At 43.3% G+C, this 22,434-nt stretch overlaps 2 protein-coding genes and 1 long non-coding RNA gene across 6 annotated transcripts in view; 1 reads left to right on the plus strand and 2 right to left on the minus strand.

Moving 5' to 3' along the window:
- Nucleotides 1-2,547, minus strand: part of SCG3 (secretogranin III) — a 41,532-nt gene extending 38,985 nt beyond the window's left edge. For 2 of the 3 annotated variants that reach the window (XM_048867102.2, XM_075133088.1), the window contains exons 1-4: nt 1,917-2,546; nt 1,196-1,248; nt 546-591; nt 244-453 (exon numbers count right to left, since the gene is read on the minus strand). In XM_048867102.2, coding sequence (XP_048723059.1) covers nt 244-453; nt 546-591; nt 1,196-1,248; nt 1,917-2,004 — 397 coding nt within the window. In that variant the 5' untranslated portion in view covers nt 2,005-2,546. Of the gene's footprint in view, nt 1-243; nt 454-545; nt 592-1,195; nt 1,249-1,916 lie in introns of all 3 variants that reach the window. The other variant, XM_075133089.1, reaches the window with a different exon arrangement.
- A 9,873-nt stretch (nt 2,548-12,420) lies between these two features.
- On the minus strand, nt 12,421-13,744 carry LOC125643742 (uncharacterized). Its single transcript, XR_007358807.2, has 2 exons — nt 13,004-13,744; nt 12,421-12,608 (listed from the first exon to the last, which is right to left on the minus strand). It is a non-coding gene; the product is annotated as an uncharacterized LOC125643742 (long non-coding RNA).
- A 92-nt stretch (nt 13,745-13,836) lies between these two features.
- Nucleotides 13,837-22,434, plus strand: part of AP4E1 (adaptor related protein complex 4 subunit epsilon 1) — a 34,268-nt gene continuing 25,670 nt past the window's right edge. For both annotated transcript variants that reach the window (XM_075133090.1, XM_075133091.1), the window contains exons 1-3: nt 13,837-14,043; nt 16,968-17,039; nt 18,236-18,359. In XM_075133090.1, coding sequence (XP_074989191.1) covers nt 13,888-14,043; nt 16,968-17,039; nt 18,236-18,359 — 352 coding nt within the window. In that variant the 5' untranslated portion in view covers nt 13,837-13,887. The remainder of the gene's footprint in view (nt 14,044-16,967; nt 17,040-18,235; nt 18,360-22,434) is intronic.

The following is a 22,434-nucleotide window of genomic DNA, read 5'->3' on the forward strand; positions in this document are numbered from 1 at the left end:
AGTCTCTAAGGTGCCACAAGTCCTTCCTTTTCTTTTTTGCCAATAATTGTGAAATTCTTTGTGCTTTTGTGTCAAGCTGCACTTCCTATGTGGTAGGTTTCTAAAAAAATTGACAATAACTTAAATTTATAGGTCACTGATGAGTATTGTGCGTTTTTAGGTAGGTAATTTTGTATGATCCATAACTGCAGTAACTTGCATGAAAAATCAAAGCTAAATATTACTGAAAAGATTATGAAATACCTTGAAATTTATAATCCAGTCCACTTTTAGTGGAGTCATAGTCATCTACCAGCCTGCGGTTCTTGGTGGAGTCTGCATCATCAGGGGCTGGTTGTTGACGATCATGTAGGATTGATTCCCTCTCCTTTTCATTCCTCTCTTTTCCTGTTACTGACTTTAGCAGGTTCAAGTCATCACTAAAGGAATAATTTCTGAACTCTGGCTTATTTTCTGGAAAATTTATGAACACACACGTCATATAGTCTAACCCTCACAATATTTTAATATGTAGATTAATATAATTAATAGGGGACATGTTTTACCTGTAGGGAGTGTTTTCCTGATCTTGCCTGCCCCAGCTTCAGCAATCTGGTGTGTGAGAACAAATCCGAGATGGGAACAATGAGTACATTGTAATCAGACATTCTTTATTCAGTTATACACAATACAATTTATTTTATCGGACTTTATTCTGGAAAAGCCATAGGGCCTGACCTGCACTCTTTATTCAGGAGTTAGGAAGTTTGCCTAAGTATGATCAAGCTCTTAGGGTTGTTGGTGGGTTGTGGCGGTTTTTGTAACACTGTATCTTTGGGTTAAAGAGCCTCTGGGTGGGAACTTGTAATACGCTGCAGATTCGTAGATGGATGCTGACCCTGCTTTCCTTGCTCACCCCAAGCTCCCGTTGGCTTCACTGAGAGTTTGGGTGCAAAAGGATTTGTTGTGCTGTTGGAGCTAATGACACAACTTTAGCATCTAGGCCAGTGAAACTTTCTTTTCGCTCATTCTTAACACTTATGAATTACTGGCACTCTAAGACATTTCACCACAGGCTTCCAATGTTAATTTGACTCTTAGAGTTTCTGTTCAGCTGCTGAGAGTCTCATCAGTCTCACAACTGAAAGCTCACAAACTTATATTTACTACAGTTAAAATGTCAAAGAGCATTCGGATAATTTTTCATTTTACCTACCTGTTCCTCCAGTGGTCTCTCTTCACTTAATTCTCTGTTGTATATTCCTTTATCTAGAACAAATAAATACATATATTCAGTTATGGTATGTGTTATGCACACAGAGGCAGCATAATATTTAAAAAATGAATTGTAGTTTTTTTCCTAAGAACACACGCATTGAAAATTGATGTCAAATATAAATCCTTGTGAAATAAAATCAATACATCTGGAAAGAAGGGGGAATACGCCAAACATTTAAATTAGGGGAAAAGAGAAATCGTTGTTTCTTCCTCCTATAAGAGAAGGCTCTACACACTGGACTAACCTTATGCTCTCTGATCAGAAAAATAATAAACTCATTAAAAAAACTTGTGTAAGAGCTTGACTAAAATAGTAATAGCATAATGGGATTGGCATAATCAAGAGATTAAAAGATCTATGACATCCAGAACACCACCAGAGAAAGAGACAAAGACTTGAAAGCTACTGCAGGACAGAGAAAACAGCCCTTGGAAAAGAACAAAATGTGAATTAAGAACAGATCCCCACTCCTCTACCTATTTTTTAAAATCTATTTTCAGTTTAAAATGCTCCCTCCCACCCCTCCAGTTCAGTGTGTTGATTCCTTGGGATCTACTCGTGTTTAGCCAAGGGAGAGCAAAGTTGTAACTCTTCCTCATTGATTCCATGGAAAAGTTTCCCCATCTCGGTGCAAAGGGATAATGAGGTCATGACTTACCTCTGCTGCTCTCGGGCTTAGGGAAGCCGTGAACCTGGCTCACGATCAGAGCCAGGACCTGAACCAGCGTCGCCCAGTTGAAAACCATCCTTGTGGCCTTCGGGGTAGCTGCTAGAGGCGAGGCTGGCTGCAGAGCTCGCAGGGAGGCGGGCTCGCTGGACTGAGGAATGAGGAGGCGCCCTGCTTTGCACAAGCCGGCTTTGTGTGTAACCTGAGCCCCAACCCGCAGCGCCGAGCCCCGCACCAGCCTGCGGCGGAGGCACAGGGAGCTGTCCGAGCCTCGTGGTGCTGAAGGCCCAGGAGCTGCCGCGGCTAGAAGCCGCCGGCTGGATTGAGGGCTAGGGCGTGGTGCCGTATTGTTCAGCCCCTTGTTCCCTTCCCTGGCAGAAATGGATGAGCTGGTCCCTCTTGATGGCTCGGGACAGGAGTGGGAGGAGACGAGGCGGGAGGAGGGGGGATTGCAGATGGAGGAGCATGCGTGCACCACCTGGCTCCACCGCACTGGCTAACCCCGCTGGCTGGAGCTCTCCGGGCCAGGGCTGGGGCGGCGCTGCCGCCACCGCACTAATGAGCTCCCTTTCCAACGCAAAGACAGAGGCTTCCCATTCCCCTTCTGATCTGCAGGAAAACAAGATCACCGCCTAGCTCGTTTCCGGGGAGGCGCCAATGTCAGCGTCCCCACCCCACAGGAGAAGGTCAAATCTGACTGAGGCGTTTTTATGATATCCATCAAACTGATGCACATGACATATGATTCATGGGCAGCGTGGGCCAGCTTTCTTTCCTAATTGCATTGAGATGGGACTGAATAGCACGGTTTAATTGTAAGGCAATCTTCCGGAGAAAGCCCAAGGGAGAATCAGATCATGCTATTCAAAGCCCGGTAGCACAGAAAGATTTGGTTTGGAGTCAACACAGAAAAGCAGCATGTTACCAGCTTTATACTCTTTAAAGGTGAAATTCGCCCCTCTGCAGCAGGCCAGCCCATGCACGACTTAATTTCACCGTCCAGGCATATTCATGAATTATTCTTTTTATTTCATAGGCAGGGCACCATCAAAAGTTTAGCCGCAGCACATCTTGCCTATGAATAAAGAATAAAGGAACAGGAGAACAACTGAAAAGAGAAAATAGATCTAGAGGCTTAATTATGAATAACCAGACACGTGATTATATATGTAAATTAAAATGTAACCACAGCAAATACTCTCTTGTGATTCCCCTGCAATCTGAGGAACATATTTCCTCATCTCAGTTTTATGTTAGGAAAAAGGGTCATGGCCAGTGCCTGCAGCAGTTCTATTTCAGGGCTAGTGGGAATCTTAAATAAGACTATTGGCCTGCTTGAAAAATGGGAGATTAATTATGGTCACATTTTCAAAAAAGTCTTCTAATTTTGCACCCACAGTTAACTGTGGATGGAAAAACTGAAAGTGTAATTGAAAAATTTCAGTATTAACTAACTGATTGCATCTCAATAGTTAGAGTGGGGATAGCTGACAGAATTTCTGTCTAAAGAACCCCAATTTAGAAAAGCACTGGAGGTAAATTTACCAACCTGGAGCATGGTTCTGCAACTCTGAAATCTGAGAACAGAGACTGCAGTGGAGTGGTTCAAACTCCAGCTAGTTCCTTACACCTATTATTATAGAAATACTTGGGAAAATGTGTAGAACCACAGAAATGCAAATAATGCCATAAGTGATAGTAATGTCTCAGTTTCCTATCTGTCCATTTAGCCATATATCAATCTATCTATATTTGTATAAAAGCCACAATGGATTGCCATCCTTCCTCCATACAGTTTTTAATAGAATAGTGGTAGCAATGATGGAAGCTCTTATGTACATAAGATTCCCTGCACCCTACTCAGAGCAAGTCAAATGACATTCAGTTAAACACACTGGCAATCACAGGAGACTTATCTACATTATGGCTCTCACTGTTACTACCACTGTTGGAGCTGCATTAGGGTTAGCAATGATGCAGGAAAACATAGTTACGTTAAACAGAAGCTGCCCCGCAATTTAAGACCACATGGGATAAGCAATTGACTATCGCTGGTAGTTTCCAAAAGAAAATATACAGCATTTCTTTCCATTTAATTTACAACTGCAATCAGAAATCAGATTTCTAAATGGGTGCAGTATGGGCACATATAATTGAACCAGTTTTTACTTGCAAGTACAAAGTACACCCACGACGCTACAGACTGTTTTTGAACATTTGGCAAATATGCATTATAATACACTAATAACAGGCATGAACGACAACAGGGGTTCTCAAACTTCATTGCACCGTGACCCCCTTCTGACAACAAAAATTACTACATGACCCCAGGAGGGGGGACCGAAGTCTGAGCCCACCCAAGCCCTGCCACCCGGGGTGGGGGGCAAAGCCAAAGCCCAAGCCTCACCTCCTCTGGTGGGAGTGGGGGGCAAAGCCGAAGCCCAAAGGCTTCAGCCCCAGGCAGGGGGCCTACAACCTGAGCCCTGATACCCAGGGCTTAGGCTTCAGTCCCAGGCGGTGGGGCTCAGGCTTTGGCTTTAGGCCCAGACCCTAGCAAGTCTAAGCCAGGTCTAGCGACCCCATTAAAACAGGGTCCCGACCCACTTTGGGGTCCCGACCACAGTTTCAGAACCCCTGCACTACAACATATAACACCACAATATCCACTAATAATCATAAGAACATAAGAATGGCCATGCTGCAGACCAAAGGTCCATCCAGCCCAGCATCCCGTCTACTGACAGTGGCCAATGCCAGGTGCCCCAGAGGGAGTGAACCTAACAGGTAATGATCTAGTGATCTCTCTCCTGCCATCCATCTCCACCCTCTGACAAACAGAGGCTAGGGACACCATTCCTTACTCATCCTGGCTAATAGCCATTAATGGACTTAACTTCCATTAATTTATCCAGTTCTCTTTTAAACCCTATTATAGTCCTAGCCTTCACAACCTCTTCAGGCAAGGACTTTCACAGGTTGACTGTGTGCTGAGTGAAGAAGAACTTCCTTTTATTTATTTTAAACCTTCTATTAATTTCCCATTAATTTCATTTGGTGCTCCTAGTTCTTATATTATGGGAACAAGTAAATAACTTTTCCTTATTCACTTTCTCCACACCACTCATGATTTTATATACCTCTCTCATATCCCCTCTTTTCCAAGCTGAAAAGTCCTAGCCTCTTTAATCTCTCCTCATATGGGACCTGTTCCAAACCCCTAATCATTTTAGTTGCCCTTTTCTGAACCTTTTCTAATGCCAGTATATCTTTTTTGAGATGAGGGGACCACAACTGTGCACAGTATTCAAGATGTGGGTGTACCATGGATTTATGTAAGGGCAATAAGAGATTCTCCGTCTTATTCTCTATTCCTTTTTTAATGATTCCTAACATCCCCTTTGCTTTTTTGACTGCCGCTGCACACTGCATGGACGTCTTCAGAGAACTATCCATGATGACTCCAAGATCTTTCTCTTGATTAGATGTAGCTAAATTAGCCCCCATTATATTGTATGTATAGTTGGGGTTATTTTTTCCAATGTGCATTACTTTATATTTATCCACATTAAATTTCATTTGCCATTTTGTTGCCCAATCACTTAGTTTTGTGAAAGCTTTTTGAAGTTCTTCACAGTCTGCTTTGCTCTAAACAATCTTGAGCAGTTTAGTGTCATCTGCAAACTTTGCCACCTCACTGTTTACCCCTTTCTCCAAATCATTTATGAATAGGTTGAATAGGATTGATCCTAGGACTGACCCTTGAACACCACTAGTTACCCCTCTCCATTCTGAAAATTTACCATTTATTCCTACCCTCTGTTCCCTGTCTTTTAACCAGTTCTCAATCCATGAAAGGATCTTCCCTCTTATCCCATGACAACTTAATTTACATAAGAGCCTTTGGTAATGGACCTTGTCAAAGGCTTTCTGGAAATTTAAGTACACTATGTCCACTAGATCCCCCTTGTCCACATGTTTGTTGACCCCCTCTAATAGATTAGCAAGACATGATCTCGCTTTACAGAAACCATGTTGACTTTTGCGCAACAATTTATGTTCTTCTATGTGTCTGACAATTTTATTCTTTACTATTGTTTCAACTAATTTGCCGGGTACTGACATTAGACTTACTGGTCTGTAATTGCCAGGATCACCTCTAGAGCCCTTCTTAAATATTGGCGTTACATTAGCTATCTTCCAGTCATTGGATACAGTAGCTGATTTAAAGGACAGGTTACAAACCATAGTTAATAGTTCCGCAATTTCACATTTGAGTTCTTTCAGAATTCTTGGGTGAATGCCATCTGGTCCCAGTGATTTGTTACTGTTAAGTTTCTCAATTAATTCCAAAACCTCCTCTAGTGTCACTTCAATCTGTGACAATTCCTCATATTTGTCACCTACAAAAGATGGCTCAGGTTTGGGAATCTCCCTAACATCCTCAGCTGTGAAGGCTGAAGCAAAGAATGAATTTAGTTTCTCTGTGACGACTTTATCGTCTTTAAGTGCTCCTTTTGTATCTCGATCGTCCAGGGTCCCCACTGGTTGTTTAGCAGGCTTCCTGCTTCTGATGTACTTAAAAAACATTTTATTACCTTTTGAGTTTTTGGCTAGCTGTTCTTCAAACTCCTTTTTGGCTTTTCTTATTACATTTTTACATTTACTTTGGCAGTGTTTACGCTCCTTTCTATTTACCTCACTAGGATTTTTTAAAAGATGCCTTTTTATCTCTCACTGTTTCTTTTATATGGTTGTTAAGCCACGGTGGCTCTTTTTTAGTTCTTTTACTGTGTTTTTTAATTTGGGATATACATTTAAGTTGAGCCTCTATTATGGTGTCTTTGAAAAGTGTCCATGCAGCTTGCAGGGATTTCACTCGTCACTCTACCTTTTAATTTCTGTTTAAATAACCTCCTCATTTTTGCATAGTTTCCCTTTCTGAAATTAAATGCCACAGTGTTGGGCTGTTGAGCTGTTCTTCCCACCACAGGAATGTTAAATGTTATTATATTATGGTCACTATTTCCAAGCGGTCCTGTTATAGTTACCTCTTGGACCAGATCATGCGCTCCACTCAGGACTAGATTGAGAGTTGTCTCTCCCCTTGTGGGTTCCTGTAGCAGCTGCTCCAAGAAGCAGTCATTTAAAGTATTGAGAAATTTTGTCTCTGCATTTCATCCTGAGGTGACATGTACCCAGTCAATATGGGGATAATTGAAGTCCCCCACTATTATTAAGCTTTTTATTTTGATAGCCTCTCTAATCTCCCTTAGCATTTCATCATCACTATCACCGTCCTGGTCAGGTGGTCAATAATAGATCCCTACTGTTATATTCTTATTAGAGCATGGAATTACTATCCATAGAGATTCTATGGAACATGTGGATTCATTTAAGATTTTTATTTAATTTAATTCTACATTTTCTTTAACATATAGTGCCACTCCCCACCCCGCACGACCTGTTCTGTCCTTCCAATTTTGTACCCTGGAAGGACTGTGTTCCACTGATTGTCCTCACTCCACCAGGTTTTTGTGATGCCTATTATATCAATATCTTCCTTTCACATTCTCCTTTAATCATCAGACTATACTGAAGGAATATCACTGTCAGAAAATTAACTTGGTAAAAAATATCCACCTTTTTTCTCAATAAATCTGTGGCTTTATTTGGAATCATCTACTTTTTTTTTTTTTTTTTTTTACAGACAAAAATAAGTTTTTACTCTTTCCTACTTCTCTTCATACTGCAGACACAGACGGCAAAAAGCATGTGTGGTATTCTATTTTGGCTCATGCACTATCAAATAAGCTCCTATTGTAGAATTGTTTGTTACTGGTGATGACGCATAAACCAGAAAGCAGACAATTGGACAGTCAAATGCCAGGACGAATTTAAAGGAATAGCAACTAAAAAATCCAAACTCTTTATTGGTAAATTGAGTACATTTGACACGCAGACACTGGGAATAAATTTTGATCCCATCAACATTATTTTACAGTCACATTTTGGGATATAACCACTCTTCAGGTTATGATTAACAAGAAAAGCAGGAATTGAATATATTACAGGAATGCAACATTGCATCCTTACGCGAAGGGAGCAGTTTTATTTTGTGTTCTTTATTTCTCTACCTTAATGTTGCATTAATGCTAAATCTCCACATTAAGCATCCTTGTTATTTAAAGGGAAAGAAAGAAATTGTTAGGAAAAGAGTTATTAGCCAACCTGAATCATCCATAATAGAAATACCCAAAACTGGTCATCCTTAACAGTGCTTGTAAGTCACATAACATGCGACTTGGCCCCTGGTACTACAAATACTTATATATGTGGATGACTTTATGCATGGCAAGTAGTCCTGTTGACTTCAATGGAACTACTCACTGCACATCAAATTAGTCAAGTATGTAACTCTTTGCAGAATTGAGGCCTTAGATTACATATTCTTCATGGCAGTGATTGTCTTTGTTCTATTTTTACAATGGGGCTAGGACCTCTAGGTGCTACCACAATAAAAATAATAAATAATAAAATTGAGCTAATCATCCTCCAGAGCTTAAGCAAATTCTATCATCTTCACTAAGAGAATAATTATCTTCATTTAACTGAAGACATGCGGTGTGCAAAGCTCAGTTTTGCCAGCTTCAGTCACACAGTAGGATGTCTTCAAAAGGGATATTCTAAACTGTGTTGTCCTTAACAAATGTAGTTCTTAAAAATATCTAAGAACACAAACAGAAAGCTTTTAATACATCTTCATGAAATTGCCAACTTTAAATATTTTAATTTTCAGACTATAGACCTGAGTTTCCTCCTAGTTGTTTTGTTAATATCAGAGAGGTACAAAAACAAGCCAACCAATTTAAAGCTTTTATCTTCAAGTCAAATGTTCTGATCAGACATATAAGGAAAATTTTTTTTCCCTTGCAATCATATAACTTAAAAATGGTTGACACAGTTTGCTCACTCTCTAAAACAATTAATCCTTGGGTTGAAATTAAATATGGGATATTTCAATCCAAAAAGAATTTGAGAAAATCATGCAAAACTAAAAAAAAAAGGTGTATGTCTGTATTTTAAATGGAAGTGAGCATTCAACCTTAGCAAAATGGAGAGCCTGCTATTCTGCTATCATGAGCAAGCTGACTGACTCTCACCGATTTCAGTGGGACTAGGATTTTCCCCTATTTACTATTCAGCAATGGAAAAAAGCTTTCACATCTGTATTCAAAAATACATCAACGATTATGTGAGCATAGCTTGTAGCAACTGGTGGAAAATCCCAGTATACCAGGCCTAGAAATGCCTGATCTCAGAGATCAGAGAGAAATGAATAGACAAACAGTGCATTTGCCTTTAGGGGTTGAAATCTAGACTGAGGTTGTAAGTTAGCCACAGTGGTCCCCTCCTCCACATATTTATGCCATTGCTGTCTTGATGCGTGTTCTGTTCCACTCTTAGCATCATCTGTGAGATTTTCCTTCCATATAGAAGCATGGGAAGTTACACTGTTGTGTTTCAGAGCAGTTCTGAGTCATGGCCAAAGCCTGAGGTATGTGACTGACAAAGAAAGCAAGAGATAGGGGCCACTGAAATGAGGATTAAGCTCCTTCAGTGTCAAACTGCTGAGGACAACAAGACTTTTGCCTTTAGAACCTGTTGTAATATAATATCTGTGAAACTAGACCTAAATGCGATCATATAAAATGAATCCTATTTGGAAAAGATGGAGTATTGCATGGGGGAAAAAAATGGTATCTGAAGACAGTCAGACTCATGAATTTCAAGGTTTTCACTTTCTCACCACAAATATTATTTTTCACAGCTAAATATCTTAGGTTTAGTTTAAAAGTGGAACAAAAATCATAAGTGACACTCAAGGGCTGCATTCTGCAAACCCTTACTGATGTGAAGGCTTACCTACTAAGGCTCTTGCTTGTATGAGTACTACTATTGAGAGCAACAAAATCATATGAATCAGACCAACTCCTGGGCATTATCCTGGACTTGGACCTCTCTCTACGTTCTCACATCCAGGCTATCCCTAAATCTTTAGACACCTGCGCAGATACAAAAAGTGTATCAGCATTGGAGCTGCGATCCACAAAAATAGTCTGTGGATATCTGCATATTTGCAGGGCTCTAAACAGCTCCACAGGTCACTGCACAGTAGTGACACAGGGCTGTGTCAAGCACCCAATTCCCAGCCCCACTTCCCCCCAGAGACCTCCTGCCCTGCCACCTGCTCTGACCCTGCCGTACCTCCTTCCCCGCTTCAGGCAGGGAGGCTATAATTCTGGGTCCTTCTATGCAATGCCGCCCTCCCTGTGGGGAGCTTGGACACCCCAACCCAGTTGCAGGGTCTCTAATGCATGCAGTTTACCGCCTGCTTATTTAAAGAGCAACTCCACCTTATGGTGCTTGGCTCAATCCCTTCTAGGAGTTGTAGTTTACCTCCTCCCTCCAAGTAATCAGGGGACTACAACTCCCAGAATGCCCAGCACACTGCTGTGTGATTCAGAGAGCTGAACTGGAGGCTGGGCGCCAGCAATTCTGTTCAGGTCAGCGTATGCTGTATAGCCCTGTGTGGATACAGAATTTGTATCAGCATCCACACTGCGATCCGCAAAAATGGTCTGTGGATACCTGTGGATTTGGGCTCTATAAATCTTGCTAATTCTTCCCGCATAACTTTTCTAAGATATGGTCTTTCCTATCCACCCACCAAAATTCTCATCAAGGTTCTTCTCATTGTCTTGCATAGCGATTACTGTATCACCCTTCTCTCTGGGCTTGACAAACACAATCTTGCCCTGCTCAGATCCATTCAGAATGCTGCTGTAAAGATCATATTCCTAGCCAGTCGCTTTGATCAGGTCACCCCTCTCTTTGTATCCCCCTTCTCTATCACAACAAACATAAGCTACTTGTCTTCATTTTCAAGGCCTTTCATGGCCTATCACCACCATACCTATTCTGTCTGATTCACTATTTAGATGTCAAATCCTGCCTCTGACCAGCCTATGAAGACAACTTCCATCACCCACTTGTTAAAATTTCAATCAAGCACCTTTGTGTTTTCTTTCATGCTGCCCTTCGTGCTTGGAAGGAGCTCCCCACAAACATCAACAAAACTACCTCATTAATCCTCCTCAAGGCTCTTCTTTGCCATGATGCCTCCAACTACCTGAAAATGATTAAGCTGCTGGTATACTGAGACCCACAGCCTGTCATGCTGGCCAATGCTGTCTCTTTGTTTCCTTATACTCCCCCAGATACCTGTATTCAGCTGTTGTTCTTGTCCCATACTTAGATCGTAAGCTCTTTGGGGTAGGGACTGTCTTTTTGTTCTGTATTTGTACAGCAACTAGCATAATGGGGTGCTAGTGCATAAACAGGGCTCCTACGGTAATATAAATAATCATAATGTTAGTGTTTGCAGTATCAAAACCACATGCTAGTTAAAGAGACAGTACTGAAACAAACAAGCAAGCCATAACATTGTGTCAGATCTTAGGTCTGTCTGAAGTGTATAGAATGCATGTAGGGACGGTGTGGTGCTGTGGTGGCACCTTTCCGCTCCTGTGATCCTGGGGCCACTGTGAACAGGCCCAATTGCCCAGCATAAGAGCTAGAGCAGGCTGAGGGCTGCTTTCACTGATGCCAGTTGTTCTAAGGAGCTAAAACCACAACCAGAGATTGGCACATGCTTTCTTCCAGCCACACCCGCTATGCCAGCAGAATGGAGGTGGCTAAGCCTTTCGGGAGCTTCATGCCACTGGATAATCCATTTTACATTGATGTGATTGTACCAGGGCTGACTATATGGTCTCTCCAACCACATTCCATTAGCTGTTTGGTACAGCAGCTGCATCACACCACTAGAACAAGTTACCTAAGGAGGTTGTGAAATCTCCAAAATTGGAGGTTTTTAAGAACAGGTTAGACAAACACTTGTCAGGGACAGTCTAGAAAATACTTAGCCCTGCCTCACTGCAGGGGACTGGACTAGTTGAACTATCGAGGTCCCTTACAATCCTACATTTCTATGATTCTATGACACTATACCATAGGATCCAGCCCAATGTTTATTGCTGAACCAAGTTTAAAAAAAAAAGAAGAAGCAAGCTTTAGCTTTTGATAATTACACTCTTCAGGTTACAAAACAGAAACTGAACTTTAACAGAAACTGATTCAGATTTAATAATTTAAAGGTTAAAAGGGGCTTCTTAAAAACAAAAAAGATCAGGTATTGGGTAGGATGTTTCACTCCTTACTTACTCTGTCTGCATTTACACTGACAGAAAACTGTCAATCAGAATTTAAAAACAAGATGGAGGAAAAGAACAACCTTAATATACAACAAAAAGAAACTCTTCTTAAATTAATTGTTATTTACAAAGTAGATGCTTACTGAATATTATGTGTAATGTGTCTGGAGAGAATAATTTCACAGTACAAAAGAAAACAATCACAACTGAGAAAATGATCGTACATTGCTACGATCTCTCAATTTAATGATGAAATCTGAATCAGCGTGTGATTGTACATTTTGTTTTTCAGCCTTATCCATGCTGTTCCCATTGAAGACAATCACAAAACTCCCACTGACTTCACTGTTGAAAGATCAAGCTCATGTCCCACGGTATACACACATTTCTTCACTTTCAAGAGCGGATGCTGTAAAAACAAATTTTTCATCTCTAAATGAAAAACTACTGAGAAAAACTTTAACAAATTAGCCCCCTGGGGCATTTTTATTTATTTCTTTGGGGTTTATTTTGTTGTTTCTGCTACTGAAGAAAAAGAGAAAAATCTCTTATTGATATTTTCCATTGGAATAAAGGATCTGAAAATTCAGTTAATTCTGCTACTTAACTTTAAACTCATTCTTTTCAGACTTTCACAGATGAATAAAGACCTATAAGCATGTAATTGATTTGTCACAGCTTTTACACCTCAAAATAAGTATTTTACTAATCTATCCCAACCACTGCATCCCTCTCGGATTGGCAGGATGAGTGACCATCCTACGGTTTTGAGATTTTGTGAAAGGACTTATGAAGAGAGGTTACCTAAAGCAAATCTTGCCAAGTTTCAGAACCTTGTGCAAGCAGTCCTGTCTGATTCCAGGATCCTTCTGTAAAGACTGAATCCCCTAGCTGTGCACTCCAGTTTAGAAAGCGGTGTTTCAGCTCCACCTTTAGGTTTAGCAAGCTGTGTGTGGCTGGGTGTTGGGAGTTAAGGGAGGCCAGGAAACCTCTCAAAGAATTGGGCGTTGCCACTCACCAATGGTGATCAGTGGCGAAAGCAGGGAGCCGCACAGCAGATGGCCAGCTCTGCTCCCCCACACAACTGAGCCGTGTCCATATGCAGCCCACTTGCTGTGCCGAGGTGAAGCTGATGAGCAGGGCACTCTCCCCTCTCTGTGCCGGAGGGAATGCCAAGTCTCCATGCCCCCCAAGCTCAGACAAGGGTCCTAGGGGGAAAACCAGAGTTGACAAGAGCAGCCCACAGTGCTAAAGGGGCGGACTCCTACTCTGTGCCGGGGCCTCGGCCCCACATGCTCAGCCCGCTGGGGTGGATCCATACGGCCTGTGCGGGAGAACTGTATAAGCTGCCGCCCTCGGGCCCCAGCCCTTCAGGTCTGCGGGGCCTGGCCTGGTCAGGCACGGTGCTCAGGCGGGGGTCGCTGCTTTCCCCAGGGCTCCCTGAGGTCCCACATCACCTGGCGGGGACTCGGGCTGCCTGGAGGCCAGGAGCCCGCGGCTCTAGGCGCCTCTCTCCCCGCGCCAGCAGCGCCCCAGTGGCCGCTGTCCGCGCCAGGAGCCTCAATAAAGTTTTTTCAGTCAGGGAAACCGGAAGTGCGGGGCGGCGGGGGCGGGAGCAGGCCCTGCCCTTCCGGGAGGCGGCAGCCTGCGAGTGGGGGGCCGCCGCCGGCGGCGGGGCTGGGCCGGGTATGAGCGACGTGGTGGAGCGGACGCTGAGCGCGCTGCCCGGCCTGCTGGGGCAGCACGACCCGGGGGCCGGGCCCGGCGGGGGCCCGGGTCGGTTCTCGGCCACCTCGCGGCTGGGCGGCTTGATCCGGAGCATCACTGCGCTCTCGTCCAAACATGTACGGGCTGGTGGGGGAGCGGGGTGGCTCAGCGGGGCTGGGCCCTGGCCGGCCGGGCCTTCTCCCCTGTGAATTGTAGCCAGTGATGAGCTGCCAAAATCTTAACAGCAGGTTCCCTCCTTAGCCCACGAGGGGGTTGTTGTCCACCCCCACCCCCTGGCACTCCTGCCCCATCCAACCCCCCCCCCCGTGTTCCTTGACCCCCCCCAGGACCTCTATGCCATCCACCCCTGTCCCCTGACTGCCCCCAGAACCGGGCAGGAGGGTCTCATGGGCCATTGTAGTGGGTGCCCACCCCTAAGAGCCAGAGGCACCTGCTGGGGGGCGAGGTGGGGAGTCCCAGAGGTGCTTATCTGGGGCTGCTCCCAGGAAGCATCTGGCAGGTCCTTCTGGCTCCTAGGGGTGGGGGAGCGTAGCTTGGGGGGGAGCAGGGGGAGTGGCCGTTCCCCCACTGGTCACATCAAAAGTTTCGCTTTAGGCACGGACTCTCTGGGTGCTCCAGGGCTGGAGCACCCACGGGGAAAATTTGGTGAGTGGAGAGCTCCCACCGGCAGCTCCCTGCCCCGCGCCCGGACCCGCTCTGCTTCTCTTCCCCCCCCCCCCCCCCCAGCTTCCTGCAAATCAGCTTTTTGGTGGGAAGCCTGGGAGGGCTGAGAAGCAGGCGGCAGCTTTTTGCTTAGGTCAAGGGTGGCAGAGGTGAGCTGGGGTGGGGAGTGGTTCCCCTGCGGGCCTCCCCCAGGTTACCTGCTGCAGCACGGGCGGCCCTCCTCGCGCCTCCCTGCCCCCCTGTACCTCCGCCTCCCTGGGCCTGAGTGCAAAGCCGCTGCCTGCTTCTCAGCCTGCCCCGGCTTCCTTCGCGAACAGCTGATTCACTGGAAGCCTGGGGGGGACGGAGAAGCAGAGCGGGGTGGCACGTTCAGGGGAGGAGGCGGAGACAGAGCAGAGGTGAGTTGGGGCCGGGGGTGGGGCGGGGAGCTGCCGGTGGGTGCACTGCACCCACCAAATTTTCCCCTTGGGTGCTCTAGGGCTGGAGCACCCATGGAGTTGGCGCCTAAGGCGCCACTTTTGGCCAGTTAAATTTAGAAGCCCTTTTAGAACTGGTTGCCCTCCTGGAACAACCAGTTCTAAAAGGGCTTCTAAATTTAACAACCGGTTCTAGCGAACCGGTGCGAACCGGCTCCATCTCACCACTGATTGTAGTCATGACCTTGCACCCCCCACCCCAGGCTGAAAGCGAGCGGGGAGGCTGGGTCCGCGGTCTCCCTTCTCACCCGTGTCCCTGGCTTCCCGTGCCACGTGTGTCTCATGTTCTGGACAGGCGCGAAGCCACGGGGATCCTTGTCGCCAGGTATTAGAGCAGACGGGTTTTCGGCCAAGCAGCTCCGCCCGCCCCTGCCGTGGAGTAGAAAAGCCTGAATGTGGAAGGTCAGCGGGTGTTGGCAGCTGCCTCTGGGGTGAAACACACCTGTTCAGCCCTGCCCAGTAACATGCTTTTCTTTCTACCCATCCTGCCTATTGATATGGCCCCAGTTACAATAGAATCTGGGTGCCTCATAGGCTTTAATTAGGGTGCCAACCCTCCAGGATTGTCCTGGAATCTCCAGGAATTAAAGATTTTGGAATTAAAGATTGTCATGTGATGAAATGTCCAGGAATACGTCCAACCAAAATTAGTGACCCTACCTTTAATATATTTATACTTAGTATGCTTACTTCACCTCTGGTAGAAAAGTGCTGTAAATCCCTATTTTACAGACTGGGAGCTGAGGCACCGAGAGGTTAAATGGTTTGTCCATAGTCACACAGGAAGGCAGTGACAGCAGGATCTCAAAGCCAGAGTTTAGAGCCCTACCCATTGGACCATCTTTCCAGTTTAGTACAGGGAGTAAATATGAATGCAATACACAGTGATCAGTTTTTGTTAGAGTAGGTGTAAATAAGATGATGTAACTTGGCCAGGATACAGAGATAAATCCCTTTCTATTTCTAAGAGTGCGTGCTGTACAAGTGGGCAGGACCTTAGTGTTATCTGTCGTCCAAAATAATGCATCGTATCATTCCCTGACACCATGCTGTGTATTATTTCAAATACTGATTTAGAAGAAAGGGTGTTACTGGCTGAATTACCAGTGTAATTGTCTAGGCACTAGAGGTCTCATCAAAGGGCATGTCTACACTTACCTCCAGAGCGATTGATCCAGCAGCGGTCAATTTATCGCATTAGTGAAGATGTGATAAGTTGACCGCCGAGTGCTCTCCCGTCTACTCCGGTACTCCACCAGGGCAAGGGATGCAGGCGGAGTCGACGGGAGAGCGTCAGCAGTCGACTTACTGCAGTGAAGACATCGCGCTAAATAGATCTAAGTACGTCAACTTCAGCTATGCTATTCATGGAGCTGAAATTGCGTAACTTAGATTGATCCCACCCCGCTAGTGTAGACCAGGCCTAAGTCCTAACTAGGGCCAAGCTTGCTGAGCTTGCAAAATGGCTGCAGAATGCAGTTTTTGTTTTGAATGGCATGTATTAAAACTGTGCACTTTAAAATATTTTCCAAGTCCAAGAATATAAATGAAGTACTGTTAGACCCTTTTAAATCAATAAACTTATGTATACTGTAATACAGGCCAATGGAAGAGTGAGCAGATGAAAGTGTAGATATGGAAAGTGTACCATTTTTTGTACTTTAAAAAAAACAGTATATGGAAATCTAGTGAAACCCTTTGAAGCTGTAAATCTAGTGAAATTGGAAGTGTAATAGCTTTGTAATATTATTTATACAAAAAACAAATGAACGTAAGATTATATAAATTATTTTTGATACAATTCTAATAGTTCATGCTTTCCTTGCCATCATTTGTTTCTTTTTTTTAACCCCTCCAAAATTATGCAAGATCTTAAAAATGTTTAAATTATTCTTTTATAGGAGGAAGAAAAATTAATACAACAGGAACAAACTAATTTGAAAGCAACAGTTTCTGCTCCCACTACAACAGTTGTAAGTTTTAGTTACTACGCTATTCGCATAGCTGAAGTTGAAGTATCTTAGTACCTGGCTGTCCTCACGGCGGTGAGTTGACCGCAGTGGTTCCCCTGTCGACTCCGCTTACTCCTCCTGCCGAGGTGGAGTACAGGCATCGATTCAGGGATCGATTTGTCGCATCTAGACGAAACGCGATAAATCTATCCCCGATTGATCGATCACTACCCGCCGATCCAGCGGGTAGTGAAGACGTACCCTTAGAGTTCTCCTGCCCATCTGTTTGTGCTGTCTCAGAACACTGGTTCTACCATCTGTCAAGTTACCACCCACTGGTTGCTTGAGATTAGTCAAGGAATTCTCTAATGGAGACCAATCATTACAGATTTCAGACAAGCATGCTTCTGTGTTCATAACAATTACCTTTCTAACCTAGCATGCAGTTCCATTGTATATGCAATCTAGGGATTATCTGTACTTGAAAATTAATTTGGATTAAGGTAGCATGTGAATTTAGAGAGTAAAAGTGGTTCCAGAATAACTCCATGTGTGGATGCTCTTATTCCGGAATAGGTCTGTCCACACATGACGTTATTCAGGAATAATTATTCCTGAATAATTCGATGTGTATACAGACCCTTAGTATGATATCTGTCTTTTTGCGACATTGTCACACCGCAAGATCATGTTTAATCTGTCAATCATTATTGGCTTTATAAAGTTGTGGTCCGCACTACAAAAATGTTTTTTAATAGAGAAAGTATTTAGTGGAACCATTCCTCTTCCATTTGTGACTGCACTGACCACTTTCCTCCCATTGGTGATACAACAACAGTGGGATGTGGAGTAATTTGTGGTATTGTACGTACGGTAGTACAGTGCCTTGTGACTATTCATTTTAATACCCATGATGGTCATAATTTTGTTTTGATTGTAAGGATGCCACTCATAACCAGATAACATATTTATGCATGGAATTTGATGAAGTTCAGTTGTAGTTTAACTTAAATTTGTTTTGAAAGGTTAGTATCACATCAAATATTGATAAACTTTCATTTTAGAAATGTTAAATTCTGTGTTTAGAAAAAGTAGTGCTTTTTGTTTATAATATATACTTGTCAAAGTCTCAAACCTCAATATGTTAGAGCTGTGAAAAGGAACAGAGCACTTATAACTATTCTAAATTTCTTAATATTTCATTCTTGGTATTTCAGAGACTGATGAAAGAATGTATGGTGAGACTAATCTATTGTGAAATGCTGGGATATGAGTCCTCCTTCGGATACATCCATGCTATTAAGCTAGCACAACAGGGAAACCTTTTAGAAAAAAGAGTTGGTATGTGTATAAGACTGGTATATCTTAATATTGTGCTCAAAATTGCCACAAATGTCCCCTGAAATTGGGTTGGAAGTCATAGTAAATACAAGAACTGGCTGAAAGTTTATTTTCAATATGTTTTCTTTTTGGGGGAAAAAAATTCAACTTAATATTTCAAAATTTGAAAATACAAGATTATTTTAGTTTTAAGAAGTTTTAAGTACCTGGTTGAAAAATGGGTGCAGAGGAGAAACCATAAAAAAAACAACAACCCACCACCTTTGTATTATTTAATAATTTTGAATATCCGCTCTAGTAAACAGGAGACACATACAAGCATTTTCATTTAAAGGATATTTCAAAGAGACACACTGGCTTGAAGGTCAATTTCCATGTGGAAACTTTATATATAGTTGTCATAAATAACCTCTTAAAATAATATAAGTGGAATATTAAAGAGACAATATTTAGTGGAGTAAGAGTGCTGGTTCTCCAACATTCAACTGTATTTATGTTTTTATAGGGTTTTATAATCTTTTCTTTTCAATATTAGTGCAGTTCCCTTTAAGCATATTCTTCCCTGTCTTTGTACACATCGGTCACCTCGGGTTAGAGGTGGCTTGTGACAAATGAGGCGAGAGGGAAGATAACGAGAGCGCCAGTGCAGAAGTCTATGGAGAAATCTGACTGATGGTGTAAAAGAATTTTTGAAATTTTACACCACATATTGTATGGGTAACAAAACAGAGATATGAAACTCTTCTTTATCTACAAAGTCTTATTGGTAGATTTGTTTCAAGGAGTTGACATTCTGATTAATCTGGGGTATCTCCAAGAGGTTGCTGATTCAAGTGTCTTAGTGAAGACAGGTTTCAGCGTGGTAGCAGTGTTAGTCTGTATCAGCAAAAACGATGAAGAGTCCTTGTGGCACCTTAGGGCTCGGCTACACTTGCAAGTTAGAGTGCATTAAAGCAACCCCTGGCACCCTAAGTCCTGAGGTGTCCACACTGGCAAGGCATGTAGAGCACCTGGACTCTGCAGCTGGAGCACTCCTGATAATCCACCTCCACGAGAAGCCTAAAGCTTGCTGCGCCCCGGCTGAAATGCCCAGGCGTCAGTGTGGACGAAGTGTTGCATTACTGCGCTGTGATTGGCCTCCGGAAACGTCCCATAATCCCCTGAAGTCAAGTGGCCACTCTTCTCGTTGTTTTGAAATTGGCTGCAGGCATGTGGCTATCCCCTTTCAAAGCTCCGTTTCTGACCGCCAGCATGCTTATCTGCTCTGGAACAAAGCAAACAATTAGTATGGAATGCTGCTGTTGTGAGCGTGTGTGAGAGGGTGTGGGTCTGCTGCTATCTGAATTTACGAGACAGCATGCTGACACGCTTTCAGCCCCCCAAAATACACTGTCTCTCCCCCCACATACACACAACACACTCCCTGTCACACTCTCTCCCCCCCTCCCCATTTGAAAAGCACATTGCAGCCACTTGCGCACACGGGCATAGCTACCACAATTCACTGCTCTTTGTGGCATTGCAAGAGCTGCTAATATGGCCATGCCTGTGCGCTTGCAGCTGATAGTGTAAACACATAGCAGCATTTTCTCTGCTGCGTTCTCCGAAGGATGTTTTAACTCCCAGTGCTCTACATCTGCAAGTGTAGCCAAGCCCTCGGAGACTAACAAATTTATTTGGGCGTAAGCTTTTGTGGGCTAAAACCCCCTTCATCAGATGCATGGAGTGGAAAATACAGAGGCAGGTATAAATACACACCACATGAAAAGATGGGAGTTGCCTTACCAAATGGGGGGTTAGTGCTAATGAGCCAATTCAATTAAGGTGGAAGTGGGCTATTGTGTTTTTTCCTCCCTTGGTATTCACCCCTTCTTGTCAACTGTTGAAAATAGCCCACTTCCACCTCAATTGAATTGGCTCGTTAGCACTGATCCCCCACTTGGTAAGGCAACTCCCATCTTTTCATGTGGTGTGTATTTATACCTGCCTCTGTATTTTCCACTCCATGCATCTAATGAAGTTGGTTTTACCCCACAAAAGCTTATGCCCAGATAAATTTGTTAGTCTCTAAGGTGCCACAAGGACTCATTTTTTTTAGTGAAGACATTTCTTGTGTTGCAGAGAAAATAGTTCAGATGTGGGCCAAATTATCTGCATCCACAATAGCAAGGCAATATATTGGGTAAAATAACTGTTAGGTTTTCTGTGTTTGAATTTCAGCTGGTATAATTCACTCAAGCACTGGAGTTGGATAAACCTTGTATCAGAAACTGTAATTTTAGACCCATGTCCTTCCTCACTATTGAACACCAGTGAAAAGGTGCTCAGTGTGATGTTCGTAGGAATTGTTAACACCTTGTGGAAGGCAGGGTGCAATCTCTTTTGAAGACTGCTTGTATATGGTCTCTGATCAAGAGATTATTTGTTGACATTGACAAACTGGCTAACTGTCAACCAGTTTCATATCTTCCCTTGTAGGTAATATTATTGAGAAGGTTGTGTGAGACCAATCTTTCAGTATCTAGATGCCTCAGATATCCTGGACAAAAAAACAGCACTCGTTGCTTTGGTTTGAGGATCTACTAGTAATGGAGAATGAGTAGGTGTCTATGCTGATATTATAAAGTTGTTCAGTTGTCTTTGGTACTGCTGACTCTACATACTGTTGTATGCAATGGTGGACAGGGATCTTGAGTGTCTCCATTCTTTCCTGGGTGAGCGGTCCCAGGGGGTTGCATTAGGGAATTGTTCATCTGCCTCAAGGGTTCTCTTGTGGAGTCATCCTCCATCTTGTCATTCCTTTTGTTCGGGGTGTGTGTGTGTGTGTGTGTGTGTGTGTATTGATTGTGTAGTGATTTAGTCCTAAGTTGAGCACAGGATCTGGTCCAAGAGGTGAATATAGCTGGGCTGCTTGGTAATAGTGACCGTAATATAATTGAATTTCATATCCCTGTGGCAGGAAAAACACCACAGCGGCCCAACACTGTAGCATTTAATTTCAGAAAGGGGAACTACACAAAAATGAGGAGGTTAGTTAAACAGAAATTAAAGGGTACAGTGCCAAAAGTGAAATCTCTGCAAGCTGCATGAAACTTTTAAAAGACCCCATAATAGAGGCTCAACTTAAATGTATACCCCAAATTAAAAAACATAGTAAGAGAACCAAAAAAGAGCCACCGTGGCTAAACAACAAAGTAAAAGAAGCAATGAGAGGCAAAAAGGCATCCTTTAAAAAGTGGAAGTTAAATCCTAGTGAGGAAAATAGAAAGGAGCATAAACGCTGGCAAATGAAATGTAAAAATACAATTAGGAAACCCAAAAAAGAATTTGAGGAACAGTTAGCCAAAGACTCAAAAAGTAATAGCAATTTTTTTTTAAGTACTTCAGAAGCAGGAAGCCTGCTAAACAGCCAGTGGGGCCCCTGGACGATCAAGGTGCTAAAGGAGCACTCAAGGACGATAGGGTGGAGAAACTAAATGAATTCTTTGTATCAGTCTTCCAGGCTGAGGATGTGAGGGAGATTCCCAAACAGCCATTCTTTTTAGGTGACAGATCTGAGGAACTGTCCCAAATTGAGGTATCATTAGAGGAGGTTTTGGAACAAATTGATAAACAGTTGTAAGTCACCAGGACCAGATGGTATTCACCCAAGAGTTCTGAAGGAACTCAAATGTGAAATTGCAGAACTACTAACTGTAGTCTGTAACCTATCATTTAAATCCGCTTCTGTACCAGATGACTGGAGGATAGCTAATGTGATGACAGTTTTTAAAAAGGGCTCCAGAAGTGATCCCGGCAGTTACAGGTTTTTAAGCCTGACTTCAGTACTGGGCAAACTGGTTGAAACTGTAATAAAGAACAATATTGTCAGACGTATAGATGAACATAATTTGTTGAGGAAGAGTCAACATGGTTTTAGTAAAGGGAAATCATGCCTCATCAATCTACTAGAAATCTTTGAAGGGGTCAACAAGCATGTGGACCAACGGGGTCCAGTGGATATAGTATACTTAGATTTTCAGAAAGCCTTTGACAAGGTCCCTCACCAAAGGCTCTTTTGCAAAGTAAGCTGCCA

This window comes from Caretta caretta, chromosome 10 (genome assembly GCF_965140235.1).
Source record: "Caretta caretta isolate rCarCar2 chromosome 10, rCarCar1.hap1, whole genome shotgun sequence".
Lineage (NCBI taxonomy): Eukaryota > Metazoa > Chordata > Testudines > Cheloniidae > Caretta > Caretta caretta.